This window comes from Rhea americana, unplaced genomic scaffold (assembly GCF_003343005.1).
Source record: "Rhea americana isolate MKP2758 unplaced genomic scaffold, rheAme1 scaffold_16, whole genome shotgun sequence".
NCBI classification, from domain to species: Eukaryota; Metazoa; Chordata; class Aves; order Rheiformes; family Rheidae; genus Rhea; species Rhea americana.
Window position 1 is genome coordinate 3,547,638 of NW_028185705.1, and position 13,887 is coordinate 3,561,524.

Sequence of the window (13,887 nt, forward strand, 5' to 3'; positions counted from 1 at the left end):
GAGGGGGGGATTTCAGGGCAAAATATCCCACTGCTTTGCTGACTCAAAACAAAAGAACAAAAGTAGTATTTCAATACTGGATGTAGCTTTTTAACTTCTGGCAATACTATTTGCTAGTGATGCAAGTTAATAATCCAGTAAAACTTAAATCACAGACTTTACATTCATGTGATGATTCAGGTCAGTTCTCCCCCTTCCCTGCAGCTCCCTTGACTTTCCAGCAGTGTATAGCAGAGCTTACTGCTCCCACAACTTGCTTGGCACAGAGCTGCCTCTACTCTCCTCTCACGTCATGTCTGATAGGAAAGCCCTCTTGCTATCTGAAATAATCTCACTGTATCTCAACCTCCTCATCTCTGACTGGATCCAAAAAGCACACCTTTATTCTCATATTGCTCCTCCTTCATTTCCTTTTGGCTAATGTTGATAATGTTGTTTTTTCATTATTTAACTCTGTAAAATGTTGTGAACTGCTATTAGTATGAAAGGTGCTACTACAAATCATTATAAATATCCATGGTACATAGTTCCAGCAATACCTTTTATCAAATATATGGATACAGCTGGCCAAGATGACTCTGTTCATTTTCAGCCTTATTACAAAAAACTGTTATACAATCTTCTGAAGCAGCACCTAATCTGAAGAAAGCTGAAAGGTGTCATGTCACCACAGACTTGTGGTCCAGCGGTCAGTCAATTACATGTCTTTCACAGAATTTTGGGCAGCTTTCCAATGCTAACAGCTTTAGTCTGCCCAGCTCCCAAAGTAGTACAATCAGGAAACTTGCATCTTTGTGCACCAGTTCTGTAAAAGACTCTTGGTAATCACCTAGAGCAGGGGATGCTTTACCAATTTGGGAATGTGGCTTCCATCCAAGTTTTTACTCTGGGGTTATTTTCTCAGAGATGCTAGTATAGACAGGATGCAGATTATGAGCACTCAGCAGGGCATACATACTTGGCTAAAGATTAGGTCCCTAAACACCTGGATTACACGCATAATAATACAAAACAACTGATTTTTCAGTTTGACTTCAATTTCAGAATTAATTGCTTATTCAAAGCATGCTGTGTCATTGYTATCATTATTATAAACATTATTCATACTTTAAATATTTTGTTAGAAGCTGTAATTGTTTAGTCTATGTTAAAGCACAAATAGGCCTAGCACTAGCGAACTGGGTTCATAGGTTAAATGTGGTGATTCCAAAACTTACTGTGGGATGTTCTGTGGGTTCTCTGTAGGTTAAGAGAAAAGGTCTTCTAACTTCTTTGCCTGATGGCTGCTTGTCACTACAGATGGAGAACCAATCTAGAATAAATGAGATAACATATCCTGTAGTCATAATGGAAGAAATGTTCACTCACATTTCTRTTTAAATGCTTAGTTAAAGGGGAAATATGATGGTGATGGACATTAGGCCATTTKCATCACTAAAGCTGTTCAAAGACCAGAATTCATGATCTTTTTGCTAGGGCACTGATTCAGCAACTTTGGAGACCCAGGTCTGGCTTTGCCTTAGCATAAACTTCCTTTGTGACACTGGATGAATCATACAGCCTTTCTGTGGCTTGACCTTCCATTTCTGAAGTGAGTTTCATAACACTGCCATAACTAGGTTGAAGGAAGATATACACAAATACATATATTTTATACATGCATACACACACAGAGTCACCTCTAAATATCTCACAATTTTCTAAGTCTCTTCAACAGATAGATGTGCATTAAATGATTTCAGCTGTGTTTTCCACGTATGTTCTTCCCCATTCACTTTGTCACTGAGGGAACATTTTCATTTTATCATGTATTTATTGGATGTCTGCTTTGTGCTTAGTCCAAAAGACAAGTTTGAAAGTGCATTCACAGAATGACTATTTATTCCTTGGTGGGAGAGATGAGGCTTATTGTGGCAAGCTTTTGGAAGGAGTGGTAGGGAAGGCACCGTGTTGTATTCGAAATTAGTATTTTCCGTGATCAGACATGTCAATCCTGAAACATCAAAGTCTGAATAAACAAGAAAAACCTCATACTATTCAAACAATGCTTAATCCTTGCAGAAACATACCCCTGTTCACACCTATTGATAAGCTCCTCTGGTCATCCCTTTACGTACCCAGCCATCAAAGTCCTTTGGGAAGAAATGAGCAAGGAGGTATGAAGATCAATTTATAAACCTACCCTGTGGCGCTAGAGATAGCAGAACAGTCTGAGCTGCTACAGAATCCAGTCTGAAAGCCATGCATGGTAACATCAGCTTTGAGAATGACATTTTAGACTGTACACGTCAGTCTCTAAAAGGCAAATAAAGGCTTTACGACATGCTGAAACAGGACCTTTAGAACTTTAAAGTCTTATGGCCTTTTGCTATACTGACTACCAAAGACAGTGATGGATTTCCAGTAAACATCCGAAAGATAGGGAAACCGGTTGATGATCTGGTATTTAGGACTTTAAATTTAGTATCTCTATAGGGGCTAACATTCAAATTTTCATTTTATAAAAGCCCAATGAAGTTCTTTAAAACAAGATTATATTTTTTCTTTCACTATCCCCCAAACAAGATGAGTGTTCATCCTGGCAGCCTTCTAGTCAGTAAGATGTGGAAATGCTTCCTGTAACTAAGACAAACCTTCTCAGCCACAGTATTACCAAAGAAATTGGAGTCTTCCAAAATATAAAGCAAAAGCCAATCTATTAGCTCCACATTACTCAGCTGGGAAGTACAGTAATTTCAAGCATTATGTTTAAGTGTTTTATTCAGCTGTGGGAATACAGCATGCCAGTAACCATCAGGTCTGCTGCAGAACCAGATGACGGGGCAGGGCTGGATGGTGGCCACAGCATTTCCAGGGTTACCTCACCGTTTAATGATTGTTTCACTGGAACGTTAGACATGTAAGAGAAAAGAGAGACAGAGCCCTGCAAGAATCATTTTCAGTGTGGCTTACATAAGAAGCAAAGACGGCTGTAAAAGAAATTGCTAAGACTGAGATGTGAATCTGCAAAAGTAACAAAAGTATTAAAGCAACACACTACTGCCTCCCTTGTGCCTAGGTATTCTAGCACATGTGGTGGAACTATCACTGCAATGTCATTTGAAGTTGTACTCTGTTGCCACAGACAAGATGGAGAAAATACACAAATCCATCAGAACTGATKGAGGGTTTCTTTAAATTCCTCATGGATATTTTTCAGGAATACTTAAAAAAAACACTGCATTAGGGTTCTTTTTCCACAACTTTTGAATCTTCCAAACTCACCTGGTTAAAACTGATTCTGCTGACATAAACACAAACTTTTACCCACATAAGGAGGTTTTAATGAAAATATTCAACTTTAACTACCAAAAGTGTCTTGAGAGCAATGTAGTAATTGGTTCTTGATTGTTCTAATTGATCTGCCATCTTAAAAAGGTATATCAGGGGAAGTAAACAGTGACAGCAGCATGTGCTTATCTTTCAAATGCTGAATTATCAGCCCGTGAAAGTGGTCTCACAGGGCTGGAAATCTGCTCCTTGAAATACTCTCTGAGGTACAGATTTGAAGATTTGCAGGGAAATAGCTTTTACTTAGTTTTCCAGTCTTCCTCTGGGCACCTGATTCTTACAGATGCTGAGCATAGGCAAGTTCAAATAAAACCAGTGGGAGCTGATTCATGTTCTTCTGTATCAGGTCCAAGCCTACTAATTATGGGACCTGCAGGAAAGATAATGATCACAAACTGACAAGAAAATTATAAAGCCAATTTTCAGGTGGAGTGTGTTGGTGGAGCATGTRGTCCATGGAGTTCTGCCAGTTTACACTGGCAGGGAATTTGGCTGTGTTATCATCCCTGAATCTGTAAGAGTAGTTAAGTAATATAGGATTATTTTGACATTTTTTACAAGTTTAATAGACATTAATATTTGATTGACAACTTCAAATTGACATGTTTGAAGAAAAATATAGAAACTAAAAACATCTGCATCAAATTACAATGTAACTGTTGTAATTTTTGTCTTTAATTGGTTATGAAAACCAAACTTGTAAGATAACTTCCTCTAACTTTTTTGTGTTCATAACTTTTTTACCCTTTGGATAAAACAAAAACAAAAAAAAGATCTTGGTGATAGCCATGTTCATATTTATCTGCAGATGTACAACACAGTTCTGACTATCCTATTATTCTTATTTCTAAAAAGATGTGTCACTCAAATGCCTTTTTGTAGTGTTGTGGTATCAATAACAGCCACTTGGTCGAGACTGAAATTAGCATATTGTGAGGATTTAGTTCTCTTAATTTACATTGAGACAAACTTAAGTACAATCATGATTAAGGACAAGTACCATCACGGTGTCACAAAGGACGTTTTTATAAAGCTCATGGCCTAACTGTACTTGGCAACAAGCCTGAGTAAGAGGACAGGATAACAGATCATGTTTGCACAGTCCCTCAATATTACAAGATGTCTTTCTCGTCTTTCTCTGTTGTACGCTTCTTTCTCTAATCAGAGAGTTTTTGCTAGAGTTAAGATTCTGAAGAACAAAATTGTTTAGAATTCCTTTACAACAGATACTCTGTAGAGCAATTAGCTTCCTARGCCTTTTGCAAAATATGTAGCAATTTTGTTCAATGCTGGTTTCTAAAACTCACAAGACAATTGCTGTTTCATAACACTTCATGTTTGATACTGCTTAGAACAATATAACGTAGTTTGCAATAGAGAGAAATAACATAAAAATGCAGTCCTAAGAATCAGTTACCCTTGAGCACTGYGAAAGTCAACAATTTGACTATTGGAAAGACAAAGTATTTTACGTAACACATCACATATGACTAGATCAAGTAGTTGCAGGAACTGTATTACATATAAATATCTTCTGTTGCTGTTAACTCTGTCACTGTAGATCTTGATAAAAATATACATAAATCTTAGAGACTGGATTTTTCAGAGCAGCACTGCTGGAGAACAACAGGGCAGCTGGGATGTGACAAACCAGAGCTGYTGAGTTCTGAGCATTCGAGCAAATTTGTTGTAAACATTTTTCTCTAAGCTTCATGAAAAAACACCAACAAACCAACTCCTCAAACCTGGATAAAAGTATTATATATCCTCACTTATCACTTACCAACATGCAAATGTTTTGAATACTTTTATCTGTTCTYTGTAGGGTGAAGAAACTAAAGCACTGACTCTTGTCCTTCATCGTGACTCTGGCTCGCTTGGATTTAATATTATTGGTGGCCGACCATGCATGGTATGTTAATTGTTAAAATATGTTTGCCCTTTCCAGTTGGGAAAAGTATGCAGGTCAACACTTAGAGGAAAAAATGCTGCTGACAAGCACTTGGTTCTGTTGGGATCTTTCAGAGCAAGTATTATATTCAGYTTTGTATCAGATATCTATTAACTATATTGTCTTTTCTCTCTCCATATATTTATTTTCACACATGATCATAGCTAGCAAACTAATGTTACATAGGTGCAGTGTCACTTCCAAAATGGTAAAACCCATGGTATCTGTTTCTTAAACCATACTGCTTTGAAGATGTTGTGTGAGCTCAGGAGCTCAGAGCACACAGCTTTGGGTCCTTTACAGTTCATTAAGAAAACGTCACTTACTCTTCTTTCCACCAGAGGTTAAGCAGCTCTCTGTGCAGCTGAAGGGACGTAACTTAAAAAAAAAAAAAAAAAAAAAAAAAAAAAAAAAAAAACTTCCCCCCCTCAAACACTTCTGAATTCTATGATTTCAGCAGATGTTTCCTGCACCATATACTTACTAATATATTTTTTCTTGATGGTTGTTGGCTGGAGCTTGTTGCATATGACTTTAATTAGATCAAGCAGTAGATTTTAACTTGTTCTAGTAAATTAGAAAGTATTCAGAACTAGTTCTGGGGCTCTCAGAGATGTGACATTAATTATGATCTGTTCCTAGTAAATTGGCTTGAAGGTTATACTTTTCTTTTAATTAACCAGTTTTTCAGTTACACTTCTGAGGCATTGTTATGCACTGACAGACGCTTATTAGACGAAAGACAGGCATATGAAGATACCTTGTTAGCTMTAAGTTGTTCGCCACAGTTTTATTTTTAAATCTCTAGAGGAAGAACTGTGCAGCTAAAAGTAAAAATGTATTGTAGTCTTATGTTTGATATGCAAGCAGGCTGCCATCTCACTGAATTTTACATTAAGAATAATTATAATGACAATTACGACTGAGCTTGCCTAAGTCTGGGAAAAATGATTACTATGCAATTAATATAGCTAATTAAAGTCTGTTCATGGTGGTATAAATTTTTAAAATGGGAGTTTTGGGTACTCTCACAAGCACATAGAAATCCCATAGAAACCAGTAACATTAAGACATCAYTAGGAATATTTCTTTCAAATTACATGCACTGTTGTGACATGGACAAGATTTAGCTTAGGGCAAATTAGAGTTAGTTCAAGATACAATAACACATTTTTCTTTTCACCCTTAAAGGACAATCAAGATGGTTTGTCTAGTGAAGGAATTTTTGTATCGAAAATAGTTGACACTGGRCCTGCTGCTAAGGAAGGAGGGCTACAGATTCATGACAGGATTATTGAGGTATGTGAATACACTATCCAGTCTCTTAATAGTGCGAGTTCCMTGTCAAGTCTGCAAATGGCATGATGTTTAGTGTGGTTTTAGGAGAAATGTACCATGGTAAACACTGTCTAGAAGACATGTCTGTTAAAATATGCTTGACTTGATTCAGTGCTGACCTTTCTGGCTTTAGGTATAGTTCTTACCTAAATATAGAAACCAGATTATGGATGGTATGTGCATGTCCTGACTTTCTGAGGAGCTAGCATCTATCGGTATGCTGTAGTTATTTCTTTTTAAAGCTATTGGAAACTTGTAAGTTAGTTAAATCCAATCATGGTTTACACTACAGATATTTCACATATGGTTTTATCTTCATTTCTAAGACCAATAATAAAAAAAAATGTTTTGAACAGAAAAATTTCTGCTATGTATTTTTGTATGGTTTACTATAAACCTGTCTAAGTAACTCCCTTAATGTTGTTTGTAATTCCTTGTGTTGTTCAGACTGCAGTCTGAATTTTTTCTCATTTTGCTAAAGTCTTGACCTCAATAAAAAGTCCTTCCTGTGATGGTTGCTTGACATGTTTTTCGTAAGTTGCAGTGAGCAATTTTTTTTAGGGGGCGGCGAGGGGGGGGGGAAGGAAGGAGGCAGAAAGGTTAGGTTAGTTTTCACGAAACCAAATGCAGCTGATGTGAGTCAGTCTCCATTGTTTAGCATTTTGCAGTTAAGAAAAAGTATTCTTTGCTGTCTGATTTTTGTAGACTGGAGAAACTTTGAGTCTATTGTTCAAAAAGATAAGTGCAGTGTTTGTTGCCAAGGATATCATGGAGCAGCCAGTTTCTCTAAGTAATGGAATTCCATTGCTCTTATGTTTTGCAAATGAGCAATAAACAGCTGTTAAGGATTTTCTGTTGGCAGGGGACAATGTGTATTTGGTATTTGCTGTACTGTTACGATAAATTGTATTCACAATTTAGAAAGGATATAAATTATTAATTAAGTTTCTTCACATGGAAAAAAACGGACCTACAGTAGCTGCACCATGAAAAGATAAGTTGAGATACAAAATGATCTAGAATTGCTTAAACTCTACAGACAACATGAATTGCTTAAACTCTACAGACAACATAGTACACTTGCGAAAACGTGTGGACAATTTTGAGAGAACTGTGCAATTTGTTTGAACTAAAAATTTTTCTATAAAAGCATATTTGAAAAGCTGTCATCCATTTTTGAGTAGTATCGGGTCATAGAAACCAAGCAACTATATGAAAAAACCCTCAAATATTCCGAAGTTCAGAAATGTCCTAGCTTTTCTATGCAAACTTAATTCAGTTCTTCTTGAGCATAAGCGCCATAATACAGTCTGCAGTTACACAGTGATATGGCATTTTTTCCTGTCCAACTCTGCCTTGCTCACAGCACAGGAGAGTAGCTTGCCTCCAAGGGGTGCAGTGTCTGCTCTCCTTCTCTCTACCGCCTTTCTCTGTCCCATTTCTTCACAAGTTTAGCATTTGGCAGTGGTGAGGCTAAGTAACTGACTACACTACACTGCACATACAGTAAGAACCTAGAAAGAATACAGCAGAAGACAGGTAGGGTGAAATTTTATGTGATACTTTTTGGCGGTATTTCTCTTCTTTTGAAAGCCCATGTGAGTAGTATGGCACCAGGCTAAACGCATCCATTTATACAGGGTCTTTCCCACAATTTCAACTTACATTGTTGGACAGAGAAAACTGTAAAATAAAGGCAGAAGGGCAATTCCTTATAACACACCATAACAACTCAACTGAATGCAGGGTGTCAACAACTCTTTCTGTGCTGACTGCAAGTTCATTTTCATATTCACTTTTCTCACCTTTAAATATTGTCAAAATGATGGTGAAAATTTAGCACACTGTCCCAAAATTGTTGCCTTTGGGTGCATCCAYATTAGCATTTCCATTTGGATTAGGAACCACCCTTCTGAAGCAAATCTGCCAATGGTCCCCAGCTAATGCATTTTGATTCACACTGTGGAGTAGTCTGTGTGTGCTAACTGTATTCCCTTCAGATGAAACCAACTCATTTAATGCACCCCAGCCACTACCTGTCATTCACAGAGCTRGATTAGAGGTGGTCTAATACAAAGCCCTTGAAATATACATAATGGAGATATCGGCTCCTGGAAACAACTGCTTCATTCTGTATCCTGTGCAATTTATATTTAGGGCATTATATTTAACCCTAGTTCACGTAAGGAAACAGGGGTTACCTGCATATTAATCAAGACATATATGAAGGCATATTAATATCACACTAAATTCCAATATCTTATATAAATATATAAATCTAAATATCCTATAAATGGTCTAGATGAAAATTAGGTAAAATACAATGATGGTGCCCTTCTAGAGGTAAATTCTTCTTTTTTTTTTTTTTTGGCCTAAATTTTAGTCTGGCAGTTCAATTGAAAAATCAGTTACTGAGATAGCTGAAAACTGGCAGGACACAGCAGCAAGACTTTGATGGAACAGCAGCATAGAGAATAGAGCATCTTAACATGAAGGAAAGATAGTAACGATTATCTAGAACTGAGTACATTGTATGTTTACTTTGATATATTAATTTAATACTATGGTGTTATGCATCACCAGCATGATTTTAAACTGAATCTTCCATAAAGAACTCATTCCAATATAAGCCACTAAGCACAGCATTTCCAAAATTAATTCCAGTGACCATCATAGTGAACTTAGAATAAAATCAAATTATTTTATTGCCTTTTGGAAAATGTTTCTTTACTGTGGATCTTCTTGTAGACACATTCTGGAACACAAGTGTCATTTCTCATTTTCAGAACTATCAAAACACTTCTAGTTGCTAAGCAGGAATTAGTGCAAAATGTATAAACATATATAGCACTTTTAGCTGGTAGCAAGTGTAACAATATTTGTATTTGCAAATTCTGTCCCTTGACAAACTGATAAACTTTGAATTATGTTTGGGATCATTTTAAAACATGTTCTCCTTCTCTAATTTGGGAATAGATTTCCTGTTTTACAACTTTTAAAAGGTTAAATGCAGAAAAGTAAAAAGTCTTGTATTTTCAGTTAACATGCTTTTTTTCCCTTGCATATCACTGACATAAGCAATGCCACTATGAAGTGTGTGTTTCTACTACTAAATGACATATATCATCAATATGAATTTTGCATGTTYTGTGCTACTCTATCTTCAAACTGGCACATAACAGAAATATAAAGATATATCCTTTTCCCTTGTTATTTTATTTTACAGAATCTGTTGAATAGTAATGATATTTAGTGCTTATGTAAGACCATGAAGATTGTGTTACGGCTGTTAACTGATTACTAATTTCATACTATTTTTATCATATTACCTGTATTTTGCAAATGAGTAGTATGAGGTGTACAGGGAAATAACTCCAAGAAGTTCTTGTCAGATCAGGGCTAAAGGCTTGGACCCTGGTCTGTTCATAGCTGCTCTATGGAGAGCAGTGCTTCTTACCTGTATCAGTTTCCAGATCTTCAGAGTTATTTTAGAASTGAGGAATTAACAACGTTAATGAGATTTTCTTTGATTTGACTAGTGGTTTTTCATATACTGCTGTGACTTAAGCAAGCAAGAAAACCAGCTGATTTAATGCAGAACTAGTGATCTACTGTATTAGTGTTAAGATACTCCATAGMAAATTGTCGTGTTAAATATATGCTGAAACTCTTGATTTTTATGCAACAGAATTACAATTCTCATAGATTTCATTTTATCAGGGCAGCAAAATAGTGCCAATTTCCTCTCTTCACAGAATTTGGTTCAGGTTCTAGCTGTGAATACATCCTTTACTCAGCAGCCTGGCATTTCTCAAGACAAAATTAATTTCAGATTTTTTTTTTTAAAAAAAAACTTTCAAGCACACCAGTTCTTAAAAATTATAAATTAAATATGACATTCTTTTCCGACTAGAAAACTTGTTTACTTAGCTACAGTACTGTTTAGAAAGRAGGAGACTTTTGAAATGCTGACTGCCACCTTAAAAAGTTCTAAGCACAATCAGGGTACTGTTGAAGTAGCATAAACCCATAGCTCCATCGGCCTCACTGAAACCATGAGGATTTATGCCACCTGGGACTTGCCCAGTGTATCATGCTGCTCACAGGAAGGATCATTAGTTCAGAAGCTGAGAACATCTTAGTACATTTGATTGATTTTCCCCAAAGCCCACTCATTTGCTACCAATTGTAGACTGCTTTTCTATTGCATGGATTTCTTCATAGGTTATACATAAGAACAGTGGAACTTTTTAAACAAATCTTGTACTGCATGCTTAAAAAGAGAATTTACAATTTGCTGTGGGGTCCCCACCCCATAGTACATGTGTGATGTTAGCAGAGCCGCCCTTTGCTCCGATGAGGTGGTTTGCAGAGCAAACACAACCTGGTATCTGTGTTAACACCGTTGTCTCTAGAAGTCAGGTTACCAAGGAGGAAATGCATCAGCTACTCAGGAACAGAGCAATCAATGAAAGGACTGCTTACAAGAGCATGGCGTGTATTTTCTGTCAATGAAATGTTTATGTTCAGAAAGATCTGCTGCTGAGGCAAGGGCTGCTTTAAAATTGAATGAATGATGAAAGATTTTCCTGGTCTACTGGTACGAGATGGAGTCTAGTTTTACCACCAGCCTGAGCCCTAGACTGAAAGGGTTCAGTGTACTGCCGGTCAAATCGGCTCGTCAGAACGCACTCGTCCATAAGCTGCGTGCTGTAGTCAACCTATCACTAATTACAGACAACTCATGTGGCCTTATCCAGCTCACGTAAGCATTCCACAAATAATCAGTAAATAAAATTATTAACTGAACATGACCTTCAATTTATACTTTACCAGTGGATAGTTTATAAAATTACTTCAATTTTAATATGATAAACCTAAGGCTATAAGCTTGCAAGAAACTTACTGCAAGTAAGTACTAGTTGGACTCTGATAGGTATATAGGTTAAACAGATTTTTTTCACTGTCATGAACAGAAGAGTTCTGCTATGCAAACAAGATTTACTGTGCAGATACATATGCTTAGGAATTAATTTTCTGGAAGAAAAGGTTTTCAGACAGTCATTTAAAATTGACTGCTTAAGTTCCTGCCAGGACATGCAAGCATATTAGAATATTTGTGGAGATTGAACACAAAGGGGCAATGAGTGCAGCCATGGGGGGGGGGGGGAATGGAGAATACACTTCTAGAAAACTTTCCAAGCCTTTTGTCCTTATCTGTTAGCAATACCTTACAAAGTGACATCATATTTGTGCTAAAGTATGGATACTACAGCTTGCTGAATCTTAAAAGGGAAATAGTTTTAAGAGGAAAGTGCTAATAAAACGGAAGGCCTTGGTTATCACCGCATTTTCCTCCCTCTCCTCCCCCCATAAATTTAGTTCCTTGAWTCCCTACCAGTCAATGCTGTGGCATGGAGGTGAGGAAAGAAGGAGGGGAGCCAGGCTCAACCCTGGCAGGCACCAAAAAGGGAATAAATCAAAGGGTATAACATAATCTTATATGTTAAATGTCATACTATTGTCCTTGAGCAAAAAAGAAAATCAGTTGGATGAGAGAAAAATAAAAGTGTGGCAAACAAACAAAACAGTGCTGTTTTGTTGGTTTGCAGTATTATGGATCTTCTATCTCTATTTAGGTAAAGTGGACAGTAGTGCTCAAGTTAAAAGCCTATTTTATATGTAACTTTTTAAACGGTTGTATATGCGTTTACCTTAAATAATCTGCAAYGTTGCATTCTTTCTCTGCAACATTGTATTCTTTCTCTTTCCTAATAGAAGTCCACAGCACATTGACTTCAAGTATAATACTGGCATTTTGAACCTGTGGAAGCTTAGAATATTGCTTTYATGGCTATGTCAAGTGAAAAAGAAGTAATGAAATTATCCAAAGAACCTCTCTCAACTGAAGAATAAATCCCTTATGAGTAACTCTTTCTAAATTAATGGGATTATAACATCCTTTTCTCCTTCTCCCTCCCTTTTTTCTTGCTAATACCATGTGCTTAAAAACCAAGCTAGTATCCATCTTCAGGYGATATAAAAATGCATCAGTCCATGGGAGCACAGTAACTGAGGACTAACCTTGACTACTCTCGAGATAGCAGTAGGAACAATGCAGACAGCAGAGAAAATAATTGYTATTACTGAAATTACAAGGTATACAATTTTTCTTCAAATATGTTACATTTGTGAAAAAGCTACCTCTTTACAGCTCAAATCTTTAGCTCAAGCCAGAGGACAACTGCTCTCAGGGCAAGTACAGAGGCATGATACACCAGGATTACCACATGCTGCTCTGCCTTGTTTACGGTGAAGTCCAGGCAGGGGGACAGTTTAGTTGTAGAAATTTGTTCTTGTTCCTCAAATGTGTGCAGAACRGGTGCAGTCATTCCAGTTTTACACAAATTACTTAAGAGCAACTCAGACTTGTGAGATAAGCCTAGACCCCTTGTGTTAAATCAGTCTCTGTTCAGAGGCTCATTCAGAAAGGGATCCCCRAGCCACAGAAAGGGACACCTGCGCCCTGCCTGCCCGCGTTTCCAAGAGCTGCTCTGCTTTTCAGAGCACGCATTTCACCCGTGACTTTGCTGCTGCTCTGTGGCACTTCTTCACCTCATCAACATTTTCCCCTGACAGCCCCATTCTCCCTTTTTCCTCCAGAAGTGACTTACAATCCCTGTTCCTCTCACACAGTATTCTYGGTAGAGAGCTGTACCCCGCAGAAACCCCTTGATGGCCAATCCATGCAGAAATAGCTACAGAGAATGAAACTGTCCTACCCTGCAGCTGAGGCTAGCTGGGACCTWGTTTCCAAAATCTTTTCAGAGGAATTGAAGAGTTTTGTTTATGGCTGCACTGGAATTGCACAGTTACATGCGAAAACTTGAGAAAAAGCAGAAGTGACTGTGAAGAATATACTTTCTAGGTCAGATTCTCTTTTGCATCCAACTTTGTCATACCTCTATTCATAGGAACGTAAAAGTAGGAGAAAAATGCCAGTGATATGATAGCATTTGATAACATTAAGAAACAAACAGTGTACATCACAGGTTGTATAGCAAATGCCCTCTCTCCACCCCCATTTTTTAATATGGTGTGGTTATTAACCTGCTCAATACTGCAAGGAACAGGACTGGGAAAGGGAATGCAAACTGCTTTTATGATTTCCAGGCCTGTCAAATCTCACATTAAGTGTGGGACTCACGCTGTTGATTCATGTATTGCGTGATCACATAGCTTGTCAAATAACTCGTGCACTCTCCTCA

General features: G+C 37.3%; 1 protein-coding gene across 1 annotated transcript in view; it reads left to right on the forward strand.

Moving 5' to 3' along the window:
- The window catches only part of PDZRN3 (PDZ domain containing ring finger 3), a 148,914-nt gene that overhangs the window by 1,974 nt on the left and 133,053 nt on the right, over positions 1 to 13,887 (forward strand). Inside the window, exons 2-3 of the mRNA XM_085300053.1 lie at positions 5,156 to 5,242; positions 6,473 to 6,580. Coding sequence (XP_085156179.1) covers positions 5,156 to 5,242; positions 6,473 to 6,580 — 195 coding nt within the window. The remainder of the gene's footprint in view (positions 1 to 5,155; positions 5,243 to 6,472; positions 6,581 to 13,887) is intronic.